The 17,602-nt window shown below is 37.7% G+C and overlaps 1 protein-coding gene and 1 non-coding gene across 2 annotated transcripts in view; one reads left to right on the forward strand and one right to left on the reverse strand.

Moving 5' to 3' along the window:
* The first annotated feature begins 277 nt into the window (after nt 1-277).
* LOC134657692 (dedicator of cytokinesis protein 1) overlaps nt 278-17,602 on the forward strand; it is a 103,913-nt gene continuing 86,588 nt past the window's right edge. Inside the window, exons 1-3 of the mRNA XM_063513255.1 lie at nt 278-424; nt 12,189-12,357; nt 15,543-15,645. Of these exons, the coding sequence (XP_063369325.1) occupies nt 379-424; nt 12,189-12,357; nt 15,543-15,645 (318 nt within the window). The 5' untranslated portion in view covers nt 278-378. The remainder of the gene's footprint in view (nt 425-12,188; nt 12,358-15,542; nt 15,646-17,602) is intronic.
* On the reverse strand, nt 15,721-15,792 carry Trnat-ggu (transfer RNA threonine (anticodon GGU)). Its single transcript has one exon. It is a non-coding gene; the product is annotated as a tRNA-Thr (tRNA).

Genomic DNA, 17,602 nt, shown 5'->3' on the forward strand with positions numbered 1-17,602 from the left:
CATAATTTTAACTAAAACGGTTTACTAAGTAATAATTAACTCGTCAATTTATGTGGCATGTTTTAAATAGAATACTTACAGAAGTTTTTGTAGACACCATCATGATTATTAATGATGACATTATAATATGCAATTTTAAGTTTGAGCATTTTATGTATTATCGTTAAAGATACGTTATTTTTACAAATGAAATCATAGACAATAACGTTAATAACGGTTAACGTTATCGTTAACCGGTACGCTTTGTGCTACACTACGATAGCAGGCATCACTACTCTCTTGCCATAGACAACATGTTTTGACAAAGTCTCATTCGAGATAAAAATGACGAGCCGTACGATTTACTAAAATTTAACAAAATAAAAGTGTTTTATCAGTATGACTGTGTGGCGAATTATCGAAGATGAAAACTGCTATGCCGTCGGTGAGTTTTTTGATTCATAAAGTTACTTTTGGCTGTAAATTTGTCGTAATCAGTTATGGGAAGTTGAACCACTTGTTGCTACTATGATGCCCCCCGCAGCGCGAGATAAATATAAACATTATATCAGAACGGTGTCCCTAATACTATCAGTGATATCACTATACTTTTCACTGATATTTTTATGCAATAAAATAGTGAAACATGGTTGTGTACGCACGGCCACTCCCTGTGTTACTGATGATTAAGTAACTTGATTGATAACTAATGCATCGCACTTAATTGAATCCAATGTGACATACGACTCCGTTTTCCTTGACCTTATAACGAAACTGCCATGAATTAAAGACTAATGGTGGCTGTAAGGTACTCTTGCCTTAAAAAACAAAATCAAATTTAAGAAATGATTTTAAAACTTAAGTTGGGTTTGAAAAAAAAAGTTTATTCTATGGTCAACTCTAAAAAGTATTTGCTTAAAAAATGACATCATAATCATAACATTCATAACCTTTGGTGTGTTTGTATTATTTGTTTTTGTTCAATAAGACAATGTAAACATGTTTAAATTCCTAACATCATTGTTTGTTCAACTCATCAACTCTTTGTGATTGTAATTGAATTATAATGATAAATACTGCTTTGTTTTACAATTTTCCTTTTACCCTTATATAGTATGCGGACTTCCTCGAATGAATAACTATACTATTTATACCTTTTATATCCCTTAGTACAATACACTATGGAAAAATATAAAAGCAGGTAAATAACAGCAATATTGCCTGTGTAAATAGGGCTATACCATCCATCCGGTTGGTCTCGGATTTGTTCTAGTACGAAGACATGTATATGACATAGGTTGTGGTTATCCCTATCCACCATTTTATTTTTGTAATAAAAAATATTTTCAATGGTGTGTAGGGAAATAAGTCTGGGGTTTTTGAAATCATAATCAGTATGGAATGCTCCCCATACTTAGTATGGCTAGAACAGGGTATTTGACTGTATTTAAAATACATTATTTTACACCATGCATGAAATAAAGCACCAAAATATTAATAGAGAAACGTAGACAGCAGTTATTTTTAGACACAATTTCTATTTTAAAACCCGTATAAAACTATAAAGAGTAGGTTATTTGATTGTGACGTCACATGCTAGTGTTTCATATAAATTCCATAGTAGCAAAATCGTTTTGACAGTTCGAAAAAAGAAACTGATTTGACTAGTAGTCAAATACCCTAATACAACCTGGAAATCCCTGTACAGGTTTTGTATAGAAAACTGCAATGGGAGCACATTCTACTCCGGTGGTAGCACCTCTGTGATGAAAGTTTAATATTATGTTATCATAACAATCTGTAAATTTTTGTCACTGACTATCTAGTCAGAAATTCCATTATTTTCAATAAATTGCCATTATTTTACTTTGACTACAGTAGAGCCTAGGAAATCCGGATTCTTGTTAATCCGGTGACCACTATATTTTCTATATGAGTTCAAAACTCTAATTTAATTTGTACTTGTACAAGTACACAGGGACTTACGAGGATACAATGACATAATATGACTGTGACACTATGTGAAGCTTCAGCTCAATCGAATAATGGAAAGTGGGTCTAATTTAGCTTGCAATTTTGACCCGAACATACCTACAAACATTGCAAGTTAAATAAAAGCTTGTAATAACGAAATTTAGATTTTCGGTGTTCGCGTTGGGCCCCCTGATTCGCGTATGTGACCCCTTTAGGCCCCTCGCCACCTGAGGAAGTCCAATTGTCGACAGTCAAAACATTCACGCTGTCAATATTAATATTCGCTCAATTGAATTAATTTTTATGCAATTCGTGCTTTACCGCCTTTACCGCTGGAGGTCGTCGGTTTGTATCCCGACTTGTACCAACAAGTTTAGGTATAAGAACACGGTATTTGGTACAGTAAATTGTAAAAATATGGGTGTATTGTATACCTACTCATCATACTCAAAAATATGTCTAATAGCTCTTATGTCAGCGAATTAAGAACTATAGGACATATTTTTGAGTAAGTTATATACACCCATTTTACACTTGACTGCGCTAAAGGGGGAATCTGACTCATTCTGGAGCCAGGTTTTGATTGAGCCACTTGTGTTATTTCGGTAGTTTCTGAGCGATTTTGTAGGAGCCTAAAGTCTGTAGGTGACGAAAATGTGGTGTTCTCCCTGACATCTTGGAAATCTTCTTAAGTCGGTCCCTCAATGCTGAGGATCGTGACATCATGTCCTTCTGTGAAGACCAGAAACACGAAACACCACGAAACGAAACATCATTTCAACTATTTGATGTTTACCAATCGCTTTTTGGAAATAATCGCAACAAAGCCGGGATTACCCTATAAGTGTGGCTACCACCAGTTTGGCACTGACATAAACGCTATCGAGAACGTAACTTACTTTGTATGCATGTCGCTCGTACCCGCATATTAGTGCGTAAACTAAATTACGTAGAGGTTAGCGTATATGTCAGTTTTGACGCTGTCAGTGACTCATAGTACGGGTAAAGGTCTAGTTTCCATTCGGTACTTGGTAGCTCAGTGGATAAAGCGTTAGGCCGGCGTCGCTGGCGTTGGAATAAAATTTTAAACATTACCTTAATTATTTAAAAAGTTCACTGATCACGAATATAACAAAATTTTCAAAGACTTATCAATCACGTACGGATGTATATTGCGTTTTCGCTGCGATGATATGTACCCGTACCATGAGTCACTGACAGTGTCAAAACTGACATACGCTTACGTCTACGTAATTTACTTTCAATACATCTCGCTCGAACTAATATGCGAGTACGAGCGAGATGCATACAAAGTAAGTTACGTTCTCGATAGCGTTTATGTCAGTGCCAAACTGGTGGTAGCCACGCTTGTCGTAACTTTGTAACGCTCCTCATATAAGTCCCACAAAAACGTTGCGTGTTCGCTATATCCGATTACGTTTACAAGCCATTTGCACGTTCGGCGTTTCCCTGTTTAGCTAATATTTCCTAGAGTCGGGCCAAAGCCAAGCTCTTGCACAGACTGCGGTGATAGTGGGAAATCGATTATAATGGTCAAATTCCTATGAAAATATGACAAGGTAAACGTACTGGTGCTCGACGCGGTCCCAGTACCTACATGTCATCTTGAAACTTAAGTCATTGTCAATAGAGGTGACAGCAGGGTGTCATCTATTGGGTTGGGCATTAGCATGTCGAGCACTTAGTACGTTTACCTTACCTCTGTACAGAATTTAATTCAAAGAATTTAATTTCCGAATAACATTAATAAAATAAGATTATTCTTAATAATAACAAAACTTCCGTGAGACACAGACATATTAAATATAGGTATTAAAAACGGGTCACTCACGTATTTTAAGATTATTCTTACTTCTCAATTGGTATTAGTAAGATTAGTTGCCAAGCGGACCCCAGGCTCGCACGGGCCGTGGCAAAATGCCGGGATAACGCGAGGAAGAAGAATAACATTATTCTTACCTGTAAAAATTAAATATAAATACAGACACTTACACGTTAAAACTAAATAATGAGAGAATACATCACAGTGCCTGAGTGCATTAACTTGGTAACTAAGTGCACTTACATGATTTGTATGCAATCAATTACCTATTATTACTGTCCTAAACACATCTAGTGACATAAGCATTATTTTACACGTGCAAAGAAATATAATCCTTAAGTTAATGCATGGTAATTATAATTAACTACGAAACGTGACACACACATAACATTTTCACATTTTGGCAATTTTGGTACTAAATTGTTAGTGAAAGACGCCAGCATTGGGTTTTCAAAGAATAATTATAAAAATCATAGTTCCCTTAGTACGATTTCACAGTTAGAAATAGTTTGACAAGTCTACATTTTAAATTTGTATTTTTTTAATGTGCGTACCTATGCAATAAAGTTACAATGAATATAGCATTACTCTCTATAAGCAAACTAGCAAAAAAAGCACAACGCTCGGTATCATAATCGCGAAATTCTGGCAACATACCAACACATTGCACATAATCTGCATAACGGTTACCATGTCTATTGAGGTGCCGTCGGACAGTTTCGAAAAATTTCGAAGACATCTCTTATTATATGTGGATTGATATTTTCCGTTTCAAAATTAAAGGATTCTAAAATGTATTTTTCGAGTATAATTTATTTTCCAACTCTTTCGAAACTTTCCACAACTTGCACATCTGAGGGCCTACCTAGAAACACAAACACAGAAATTCGCATATTGCAGACTTCTCACTTTTACTCCAATTAAGGCGTGATTGGAGTGATACAGTGTTCGCGGTACCCATGTCGAATTTCCTATTTTATGGAACAGACACATTAGAAATGCGGGACATGTAATAAAAGCATTCCACGAATTGTCTACCGTTATATCGTACAAATGAGAATTTTCCGAAGATTTGCCGGTATAGGAATTTCTTTTTCTGCCACAAAGAATACAAGAAATGCTCAGAAAAACAATAATTGAATTCAGATATCTTGCATTGAGAGAAAACAATCGCCAAGTCATTTTCGTATCTTTTCTAATGATCTAACTAAATTCAGGACAATGTATCCCAAATTGGATAGGGAATCCAATTTGGGAATGAACACTGTCCTGAATTTAGTCAATTTCAGTAATCGAAGATTGGGGTGTCCCGAAATCTTCGCCACGCCTGGTCACCCTAATCTGTATGCACATTATGTGCAGATGGCAGCTGGTGCAATTTGCACATATGCTAATGCGCTTGCCCAATTTTATCCGACGGCTTATCTCGTGTTAAGTTCCTTCGTTTGCAGTTTAAATGTTAAGAGAGGCATTCGCTTTTTCATACAAAATGTAGTCCTCATTTATAAATTTTTTTCTAGACGGCTGAGCCATGTGTGTTCGCGAGGTCTACAGCTCATAGAACCACTAGTTCTATACTATCACTCTCTATATATACTCACTATATATATAGCTGTAGATATATATCTGAGTATATATTGCTCTAGTTCGTTTTTTTAGCATTAGAAAGAACTTGAAAGAAGGTAAGCGATTTTGACATGTCTTTTAATTGAAAAACACTTTTAAAAATCAATAACTATTACTTATGAGAGCAGAAAACTATAAAAAATCGTATTAGATTCATAATTGTTACATATTTACCGTAACTTATTTTTAAAATGTGTTTTTCGATTAAAAGACACATCAAGATTGTTTACCTTATTTCTAATGCTAAAAAAACGAAGTATAGTGTTAATTGCAGGTAAAAAATACGCAAGTAAGTACATATAACGGGTTAGCACTGATTGACTGGCAGGTTAGGTATCTTTTCGCGGATTAGCAAAGTTATATTTTGGTTTTAAGTATTAATAGGGATAATCTGTCCGAAACCATAAGTTTCTTTGCAAGGACCTTCGCGTTACAAGACAACCGTGTTTTTCAAGATCATATTTGTAATTAGAGCGTGGGAATTTTCTCGTTTCTCTACCAATTGGAGACCAATTTAAACAATTGGAGGTTGACTTATGACTCGGTTTGAGATCATTTTATCTGACATCTATTTTATACCTAAATACTTACTAGAAGTTTAGTAACCGACACACTTTGTCTAGGATATTAGCCGCCATTTGAAATATCTCACTTTCAGTTATGTTTAGACTATAAATAGGAATCATTATTAAATGGAACAGAGTTGCGTTGTTTCGTTTGATTTTAAAACAAAGCAATCAACTCTATTTTCCAAGACCATTAATTCAAATTTGCTTGACAACTTTTACTGTATGGTGGGCCGCTAAAGGGTCCAAAAAATTACAAGACGAATACCCGACTCTCAGGATATTCTAAACACTCCATTGACGTATATCTCAGGACTGGCCTTACGAGCTATAAGAATGGTGCATGAATGAGGCCAGAGTACAGCGGTGTGACATCGCCAACGCGATTGGTTGATGAGTTTGCATCACGCGCGCGATTGGTCGCAACTAGTTGCGACTGCTCGAATTCATGAGTGACACCGCTGAACTTGTACCATTTTGAGTGCCCGTAAGGCGCGTTCTGAGATATACGTCAATGTAAACACTCACGTATTCCGAAGTACACTCGCCTAAATAAGTTTTTCTCAAACATGCTATGAAATGTCGTCGCTCCGGGCGTTATATCAGGCTTCGAAGTATCACGTTTAGGGCGGAGCAACTCCAGAGAACTGTAAAGGAATTTGATACGAAATTGAAGGCCTAGACCGGGAAGTAATTTTTTTTTTAATTCTAATGTAAACATGGGGTCTGTGTCCATGAACAGACTAAACAGCCGAATTATATTTTTTTTTATATTTTTAGTGAATGAATGGTTATCGGACCAAAATATCCGTGTTAACGCCTGTTATACACGAACGTACTGATATTAAGAATACGAATCTGTATGATTCAATGTGTTGATGAATAAATTTAAAATCTTGTCTATACATAAGTCACCAGAGACCATAGACAATATTTAAAATCCTCTGCATTTATTTTATTTTATTGAAATTGAGATTCTTTTTATCAGGTTGTGTATAATGGCCCTAATAGGGTCTATTCGAACACTACACACGCGAAATACGGACGACTTCCGTAAAAAAAAAGTCATTATGGCAGGATTGGAAGGAAAATTAAAAAACTTTTGTCGTGTAGCTATATGTGGTTGATATTTATAATTTGTTTTTTTGAGTGGTGATTTTTTTTATTTCATTGCATATGTTTGAGAAAAGCACTATACATGCCTAGCCGTGAATAGGTCTTGCCGACTTCGTATCACTATCCGGCCTCCCTACGGTCGGCCGTCTATACCTACTCACCCGGCAAGCCCTTCTTTCCCGGCGTCTGCAGTAATGTACTATACCACCCATCATTACATTCCTTACGACTGTTCATTGCGTATTCACCGCACCAGCTCGTTGTAAACGTCTTCGCCAATTGTTTTATTACACAACAATACGTTTTATAATGTACCACCTACTTCGCTTTTAACTTTTAGGGAGGCGGCAAAATATCTGTCTCTATATCTATCGGCGGGTAAAAGGTTGAACCAATATATTTCAATAAAATCACTTCATTTCCACATTAGCGCAGCTCTAGTAGACAATATTCTACTTATAATTGGTTCTTAATAAACACATTCCTCGCTACGCATCCTCGCACATCTCTTGTGGAAACGCAGCCTTAGAAATCGCTCAGCATCAAATCAAAAAGCATACATTACGAGTATTATGCATTTAGTTGTTATGAAAATAACGGCTCGTTTTAAAAGGCATATTGTCATTAAACATTCCGTTTGATATTAACTTCCAAAATGATGCTAAAAGCTCAGAATTTGGCATTTCGCTTAAAATTTAAATATTTCATATATTAACGAGAGCAAGCATGTGATAGGTACCGTACAGTCAGCAGCAGAAGTTGCTATGCGGCCGAGGTGTTCAAAATTACCTTGACACGCTCTTGTTCTCTTAACAATAAAGTCGCGTCAAGATCATTTTGAACACCTGGCCCGCTTAGCAACTTCTGCTACTGACTGTACTTACATAGGTATTGCTTGGTGAAAAATTTGTACAATTAGTAAAATCAAAAAATTAAAAATATACCCAAAACAATGTTGACTTTGTGTTGCCCGCTATTATTACTCAATCCTCTGATATTACGTATCAACTGCAACCATTGACTTTCTCCTGATTATGTTTCAGAGATAACATTATATTTTTATAGCGATAAGCTGCGCCGCGACTAAATTATCACTACGGCATCCTGTATCAGGTACTCGATGGGATGTTTGGAGAGTTAGAATATGGATCTGTGGTTAAAAAAAAAACCGGCCAAGTGCTAGTCGGACTCGCGCACCAAGGGTTCCGTACCACTACGCAAAAAACGGCAAAACATCACGTTTGTTGCATGGGAGCCCCACTTAAACATTTATTGTATCCTGTTTTTAGTATTTGTTGTTATAGCGGCAACAGAAATAAATCCTCTGTCAAAATTTCAGATGTCTAGCACGGTTTATTAGATACAGTGGTGACAGACATACAGACAGATAGACAGTGAGTCTTAGTAATAGGGCCCCGTTTTTCCCTTTAGGTATGGAACCCTAAAAAGTCAACGTAATTTTGAACATTAGCAAAATCTTAACAAATTTAACCCGACTACTGGGTCAAGCAAAGTAGTTCCATAAAAAGCGTATTGAGGAATTAATTCCCAGCCAGCTGGAAATAATTTTAATACCTTTATTTGCTCCTGAATACGTGTAATCAGAGTTTGCGCAATTCCAGGAGGTGTGCATACATTTTTGCTCTATTCCAGTTTTTTGTCTAGATCGAAAACGGAAAATTTGCTACGCAGGCGAAGCCGGGAGCAGAATCTATTATACATATTTATAACGCGAGATAAGCCGGGTGTCTGTGCTAGCTTATCGGCGGGTCTTGTTACCGTATCCTGTGTCAGGTGCGCTGCGGGATAGAGTTTCGATGGCATACACATGGTTTAGACGCGGCAGATTATGCACATCTTGGGAATAAATCAAATTATTTTATTACTTATTTTGCTTTGTGTTTTTTAAGTAGTCAGACTACTATACATATATATATCACTGCATAGTATGAAACAAAGTCGCTTCCCGCTATCTGTCTGTCCTGTATGCTTAGATCTTTAAAACTACGCAACTGATTTTGATGTGTTTTAGAGTGCTTCAAGAGGAAGGTTTATGTATAATTTGTTAACCCGTGCGAAGCCGGGGCGCCTGCCTTGGAATATCTCGATATGCCCGATTTTACGATTTGCCGCCGACATAGACATACCTAATACCTATCTACTCCACTTACAAAAAGGTCCGTAGAGCAGGAGCAGGCGTAGAACTCTTCCTTTCAGATTGTGTCAGAGTGTCTATTGTAAAGTTAAAGGTTAATAAAACACCATGTACAATACAATACAATAAAACATTTACAGAGACACACACATAATATATGAAAACAGAGGTATAAACAGGCGGTCTTATCGCTAAAGAACGATCTCTTCCAGACAACCTTTAGGTATGTACCATGTACGTATCACCTATCCAAAATACTCGAAAGAATCGAAGACTAAAAAGCTTAGCCAGTCTAGATTTTCTTAGTCCTTCGCGCGCGCACCGCACGGCGTGCGCAGAAGCACACGCGATTTAGGCGCGCGACCACATTCTTGCCATTGTGTGTAGGTCTTTCACATATTAATTGAGTGCGTCATATTGTATAGTGTGCGTTATCCTTTATTTTATAGTGATGTTGGTAAACATGTTTGTAATGGTGTGTGAGATATCCCAAAGAACAAAAAAGTTTATCGCGTCCTTGTATAGTCTGTCTATAAGTGACATTATTAACGTTATATTTTTATAGAAATTATATTGATTTTAGTGTAGATATTGTTACAATTTGATTAATAATGTTAATCAAATATTGGATGAACGTCAGAAAAAAACCCACTTATGACCATGACTCTTAGCTTTAATTATTTTTAGCTTTATTAGTTTAAATTTTAAAGCACATTAGGTACCTATAGATAGAGAGTTAGAAAATTATTACTGAAATGCAATCCCATTTTACTATACGGCAATTTTATTAGAGCCATTTCAAAAGAAGCCTGCTTTTGTGTTTCAAATCGTATCAAGTTTCCTACTTAACCTAATTTTACATTTTTTTGTTCCGAAAGCAGCTGCCTCACGCTTAGTGTTGTGAACAACTCGAGCCTTTTATTTGTATTTTAGAAAAACTCGAGACTCGAGGTTTTGTGGATTTATAACAAAACTTGTAACCAAAAACTTGGTGTACTTAATTATAAAAAAAAAACCACAAAACCACAATACCACGCAATTCCGACCGATCGTAAGTCGTTAGTTACTTTTTAAACAATGTTGACGGAACTTGTTGTAAGATATTTAAAGTATTTAAACTATACTCGCCCCAGTACCAATTAGTACCATACCAAGTGACGAGTCGGGCAATATAAGTCAGATACCGTACCTTTTATAAATGCGTATACTATACCTACCTGCACTACTGTTGCGAGTCCCGCTCTATAAGGCCGTGCAAGTGCGCAAGAGATATCATAATTCCGATGCTTAACGACTTGACTCGCCACTTTTCGGCAAGTTATGTTCATACTACTATATAGTACTACTACTACTACTATACTAGTATACTATACTAGTAGTACTATATAGTACTTCTCGATATTCACTCGTCTGAACTATTTTTGCTCGCGTATTGATTTGAAAAATAGAGAAATTAAAACTCGAGAACTCGAGTATTTTCGGTACAACACTACTCTCGCCTCGAACGTGTACTACTGAAAAATTCAGATCGCGTTCCCCAGAAATTCGTGTTATTAGGTGTTTTATTATTTTCATAACGGCCTGAAATCGGCCTTTATACAATTAAGGCTTGTTCGTTAATTAACTAGATTTGCGCCTCCGTTAGTTTGGACTTTATTTTATGTACGTGATTAATTAACTAATGTGATAACAATTTAGATAAGTAAATTAAAAATAAAGAGAATAAGGGAACATTGATTTACCTACAAAAAAAAAATGTAGTCTATTTTTTTGGCTGATGATAAAAATTGGCAATTTTGAATAGCTCATTCTAGGCGGAATGAACTATGAATACAAAATAAAAACAATGTGTGCAATTTTCGGTTGAGTCATGAAAATATCATACGTTTCGTAACTTAGAGGAAGATTTTTTAGGGCATACGGGGAAATTACGGTAAAATAAATACATGCCAACAAAATAAAAGTGGTTGACGTTAACCACGCTAACTTTGCAAAAAACTTAAAACAACTCACAATTTGCATCTGATTACTTTTCCTCACATGTGGATAAAATGCAACTTATCAGTTTTTGAACAATCAAGAGAGCCTTTACTAGCTGGTGTAGTGAAAATTAAATTTTACCTACATTAATTTTTAGCTAACCCAACCTATGCAACTCAAACGTCGTTGCAGTTCATTGATTTCGTCCGTGCGATAAGATACCCTTTTTGGTCGCCATTTGCTAATACTATTGTATGCCAAATCTGACAGCTGTTACAACAGGATGTATTATAGCCTGGTCTCATTAAAAAGTCATAGCATATGATTTGTGATTACATATCGACAGTGTAACGGTCACCTTTCCTTGAAATTGTGCTGGATTTGGTCGGGGCGCCTAAAATGTGGTTGCCATTGTTTATGATAATATGTTACATTACATGCATTATCTATTACTAGCGACCCGCCCGGCTTCGCACGGGTTAACAAATTATACATAAACCGATTGAATCACTCTATCTATTAAAAAAACGCATCAAAATCCGTTGCGTAGTTTTAAAGATCTAAGCATACATAGGGATAGACAGACAGCGGGAAGCGACTTTGTTTTATACTATGTAGTGATAATATACAGCCTAAGACGTAACTTAAACGAAAACATTAAGTACAGCCAGCGGCAGAAATTGCTAAGCGAGCGAGGTGTACAAAATTACCTTGACACGCTCTTATTCTCTTAACAATAAAGTCGCGTCAAGATCATTTTGAACACCTGGCCCGCTTAGCAACTTCTGCTGCTGACTGCACACGTGATTTGTACGTAAGGAAAATGTCGCAATTAAGCAAATCAAAATTGAAGAAAATATTTAAATAAATAGTGCGACTACTTGAAAAACACAAATCTAAATATTTGATAAAAATAATTTTATTGTTCTAATAAAACTGTTGTCAACAGCCATATACAATTACACCGGGCCGTCCCCCCACCTCCCCCTGGAAGTCGGAGAGCTGGTCCACTGCGAGAGAGAGACAGAGCACTGGTATTGGGGTCGCAGTCTACGGAGAGACGGTGTGGGCGCCTTCCCGAAGAACTACGTGCAGTTGAGGGAGTGCCAAGTCGAGAGGTAAGTCTCTTTCTATCCTAATAGGGCAAGAGCGAGATAGAGTAGACAGAGGCAGAAGCTCGTCGGTGAGCTGGTCCATCGCGAGAGAGAGACAGAACACTGGTATTGGGGTCGCAGTCTACGGAGAGACGGTGTGGGCGCCTTCCCGAAGAACTACGTGCAGTTGAGGGAGTGCCAAGTAGAGAGGTACTTAAGTCTCTTTCTATCCTAATAGGGCAAGAGTGAGATAGAGTAGACAGAGGCAGCTCGTCGAACAAGTCGGTGAGCTGGTCCACTGCGAGAGAGAGACAGAACACTGGTATTGGGGTCGCAGTCTACGGAGAGACGGTGTGGGCGCCTTCCCGAAGAACTACGTGCAGTTGAGGCAGTGTCAAGTAGAGAGGTACTTAAGTCTCTTTCTATCCTAATAGGGCAAGAGTGAGATAGAGTAGACAGAGGCAGGAGCTCGTCGAACAAGTCGGTGAGCTGGTCCACTGCGAGAGAGAGACAGAGCACTGGTACTGGGGTCGCAGTCTACGGAGAGACGGTGTGGGCGCCTTCCCGAAGAACTACGTGCAGTTGAGGCAGTGTCAAGTAGAGAGGTGAGTCTCTTTCTATCCTAATAGGGTAAGAGCGAGATAGAGTAGACAGAGGCAGGAGCTCGTCGAACAAGTCGGTGAGCTGGTCCACTGCGAGAGAGAGACAGAACACTTATATTGGGGTCGCAGTCTACGGAGAGACGGTGTGGGCGCCTTCCCGAAGAACTACGTGCAATTGAGGGAGTGTCAAGTAGAGAGGTAAGTCTCTTTCTATCCTAATAAGGCAAGAGCCAGATAGAGTAGACAGAGGCAAGAGCTCGTCGGTGAGCTGGTCCACTGCGAGAGAGAGACAGAACACTGGTATTGGGGTCGCAGTCTACGGAGAGACGGTGTGGGCGCCTTCCCGAAGAACTACGTGCAGTTGAGGGAGTGTCAAGTCGAGAGGTAAGTCTCTTTAAAAAATAAAATAAAAATAAAAAGATATTTATTTACCGACACAAAAAAATACAACGAATTGCAAGTACAGTAAAAAAACAGGTAGAATTTACAAATATTAGTGCAGTAAAATGGATGAGACTCAGCGAGACCGCTGATTTTCAGTCCCCAACCAGAAAAAACCTAAAGCTAATTCTTAACTAAGTTCTTAAATCTAACCTAACTAACTTCCTAACTAACCAGACGAATAGTTCGCTCCCAAGGCGATGTTATTGGACAGTTTATCATTTCAAAGGCTTTATTAATAATACATAGTTTGATAGTAAATAATGCATAGGTATTAGGCACTAATAAACGTGTTTGGTTTTAATAAGGATGTTGATTAAAGGCACTATAAATTGACAACTAGTTATCAGAAGGATTCATCGTGCAACTGGTACCTTTACTGGCGACTTTTACAGCCAGCTTTTACACAATGTTTTAAACATGCACTGAGATTTCGTTTTCTTTATCGGAGGAGGTAGGTCATTCCAGCATTTAGATGCTGCAAAACGATCTTTCTATCCTAATAGGTCAAGAGCGAGACAGATATGTATAGACATATTAGACAGAGACAGGAGAGAATAAAACAGAGCTCTTAAATTTAATTGAAGCTAATATTATTATCGTGGGCCGTAAGATAGTTAATATTTACAAACAAACACCAGCGAAACATGCGAATACGAAAGGTCGGTATGAGTCATTGCGCACGCGCTATCAAAGGTCGTTCAACTTTAATCTCTTTACATTATAAACTCGTACACTGACAATTTTTTTTTTTTTTTTTTTGTTGTTATTAATGTGTATTTTTAGAGTGAGTTGACGAAGCCTGTTGCGGATTTTATCGCTGTAGTTTTTTGTGACGATGCCTGTAGCTGATTGTAAGTTTGTGTTTACCTGACGAAGCCTGCGTTGCGGATATAAAAGTATGGTCTCTGAATAAACTTTAAGGCACGTTGTAAAAAAAAAAAAAAACTGACAATTATTACGATATTTGTTCTAACATTTTTTTTTGTTTTTCAATACCTACTTGCTTGATGCTTATTTAAGTATATTTTTTTTTATGATATAAGAGGCAAACGAGCAGACGAATCGCCTGGTGGTAAGCGATGACCGTCGTCCATAGACACCCGCAATATCAGAGGGGTTGTAAGTTCGTGGCCGGCATTTAAAGATGGGAGTACGCTCTTTTCTTGAAGGTCGTATCGGTAATACTGCGTTAACTTTGACTAAAATATTGATCGTCTAATTGTATTGAAACGTCAGGTGTCAAAATTGACTTCTAGCATGCATGTTACAACCTAAACAAACTCAATCAACAACATAGTCTCAACTCTGATAATTATCGTCTAACACTATAAATAGTCGGCCCAGTGCCCTCTATCGCCAATTGAAAGTGACAAATTTTAGGTCGGGACTTAGCCCCGATGCTCGGGTTAATAGTTTAATTGATTTCGATAACATGAATTCACTTCATAGCAGCCGCATTGAATTGTTTACTGTATTCTTGCGTAATAAGGTACAAATTCCAATTGGTTATCTAATACTTATTTGTGATGGGTCAACATTGAGAGATAATGTAAAGTGTTTGAGACAGTTTGTAAATGTATTGCAAATATTCCAGTATGGGTCAAATAAAAGCTGGTGACAGATGACCATAAGAGCTATCGATTCGATGAAAAAGACCAAATTCGATGATTTTTTCCGAAAACAGTAATTTTCGCTAAACATACGAATGGGGGTCGAATCGATAGCTCTTAAGGGACATTATCATTATATAGGCTTTGCTTGATCCACATTAGGGGTATTTCATGAGAATATCATTAAAAAATACCAGCCAATCTTCTATTTTTCAATATGCTGAGAAAGCTATATTTTATCTGATAATATTGGCTTTGACTTGACTAGCAAATTGGCAGTAGGTATATTATATTAAGCGGGTGCCCCGTAAAAAATATAACGTCGATGAAATAAAATAAGAAGCAACCTAAGGTAATCATAATCATAATTCTTTATTGCAACCTTTCTATATATTCTCGATCTTTACGCATTTGATTGAGCTGCCATATAAGGCAGTAAAATTTAAAATGCGACATTCCTGCGGAATGTGCAACATACTGTACACCCTGTATGCACCGATAGTAAACTGGGTTTTGTTATGTACAAGTTTTCAAGTATCAATTTTATTTACAGAGTCGGTGAAACAGTGGTTGCCTCCGCAGGAGGTTCGGGCGTGGTTCACGACATAGCCCTCACATTGAGAGACTGGCTACAGCATTGGAAGAAACTTTACACGGTAAGTGCGACCTGTAGAAAGCTATATACCGAAATAAATGTCATATACGAAGGAAAAAATGACCAAAGCCTCCAGTGTCCAGAGCTGGAATCGAACCAGCGTCCTCTGTTTACCGGACAGGTGCCTGAACCACTCGGCCATCCGCGCCCCATGAAAAAAGCTCTGCCCTGTAGAAAATTCTTAAACTTCCCTCACAAAATTATAACTGATTGTACAGTCAGCAGCAGAAGTTGCTAAGCGGGCGAGGTGTTCAAAATGATCTTGACGCGACTTTATTGTTAAGAAAATAAGAGCCTGTCAGGTAATTTTGAATACCTCGCCCGCTTAGCAACTTCTGCTGCTACTGTAACTTTGGCATAATTTCGGTTTCTGACATATGCTTCATGAAATGAATGTCACGAATAAAAAATATACACCTGAGTCTAATAATCATTTGTTTTTGAGGTGGGCTTATTATGGCATGGGAGGAGTATGTTTCTCAGCGGCCAGAATGACTTTCTCGTGTTAAGACGGAGCGTAAAGAATTTATAGACGCTCGTCTCATTGACCTTGACACGAAACGTCAGATACGTAAATCCCGGCCGAAACCCTCCTATAATTACACTTATAATAGTTCTGGCCAACTTCTCTGCCCCACCTGCGATAGTTTTTAAGAGTAAGTTCGACTTTGCCAGCCATATCAAAGCTCACGCGCGTAATTATCTATTAGGGTCGCCGTTGCCGATTTAGTACGGCATGGATCTATACAGGGTGCCCAGTAATTAGTGGATAACCTTCTAACCACCGACAGAGCACCTTAGGCTGGTCCAGAAAATGCACTTATAGGTCTAGTAAAAGTTTCGTGGTTTTCGAGATAATCGAACTTTTCTGTCTTTTTTAATGGCTAGCTCCATACTTCACTTTAATCACAATCTAGGCCATATCTTTGTCTGTAAAGATGTAATTAGCGTGTGTGATACCATTTTAGAATCAGTATTAGATAAACTATTTTTAAGAAAGTTATTTTTATGGTGGCCACACAAAAAATTCCAATCAATTTTTTCTTAAAAAATTTCAATAAGTTTGATCGTTTGTGGTGAAAAAAAAATGTATGGAGAACAGAATGGCCAACTTTCTTAAAAATAGTTTATCTAATACTGATTCTAAAATGGTATCACACACGCTAATTACATCTTTACAGACAAAGATATGGCCTAGATTGTTATTAAAGTGAAGTATGGAGCTAGCCATTAAAAAAGACAGAAAAGTTCGATTATCTCGAAAACCACGAAACTTTTACTAGACCTATAAGTGCATTTTCTGGACCAGCCTAAGGTGCTCTGTCGGTGGTTAGAAGGTTATCCACTAATTACTGGGCACCCTGTATAAGGCAGCACAATAGTGATATCTGTAAGTTGTTATTAATCACTACATAGTATAAAACAAAGTCACTTCCCACTGTCTGTCTGTCCCTATGTATGCTTAGATCTTTAAAACTACGCAACGGATTTTGATGCGGTTTTTTTTAATAGATAGAGTGATTCAAGAGGAAGGTTTATGTAGTGATTTGTTAACCCGTGCCAGGCGTGTCTCACTCCGCGATTTCGTCGCTTTGCTACAGGTAGCTAAAAGTACATCCGTTCGGCCCCAATTTTGGGGAAAGCCATAAGCCGCGCGTGGCGCTGTCGCCACCTAGCGGCCATATCTGTGCTGATCGTAACAGACGCGTTTTGTTAGAGAGTGAGTCTTCTGTACTTAGTACTATTATTTATTCTGTGCCCGTGCGAAGTCGGGGCGGGTCGCTATAGTCATAGAGAAATAAGTAAGACAAGAGTGCTCACTCCATACATCAGTTCAGACTATTAATTTCAGTATCTACATCTAGCATCGAGTAGCGGAACTATCAGTACTGCTATTTGACAATAGATGTAGCACCGACCGGAAAGTCTTATCTCAACAGCATAAGACTTTCCGGTCG

The sequence above is a fragment of the Cydia amplana genome, chromosome 20 (assembly GCF_948474715.1).
Source record: "Cydia amplana chromosome 20, ilCydAmpl1.1, whole genome shotgun sequence".
Lineage (NCBI taxonomy): Eukaryota > Metazoa > Arthropoda > Insecta > Lepidoptera > Tortricidae > Cydia > Cydia amplana.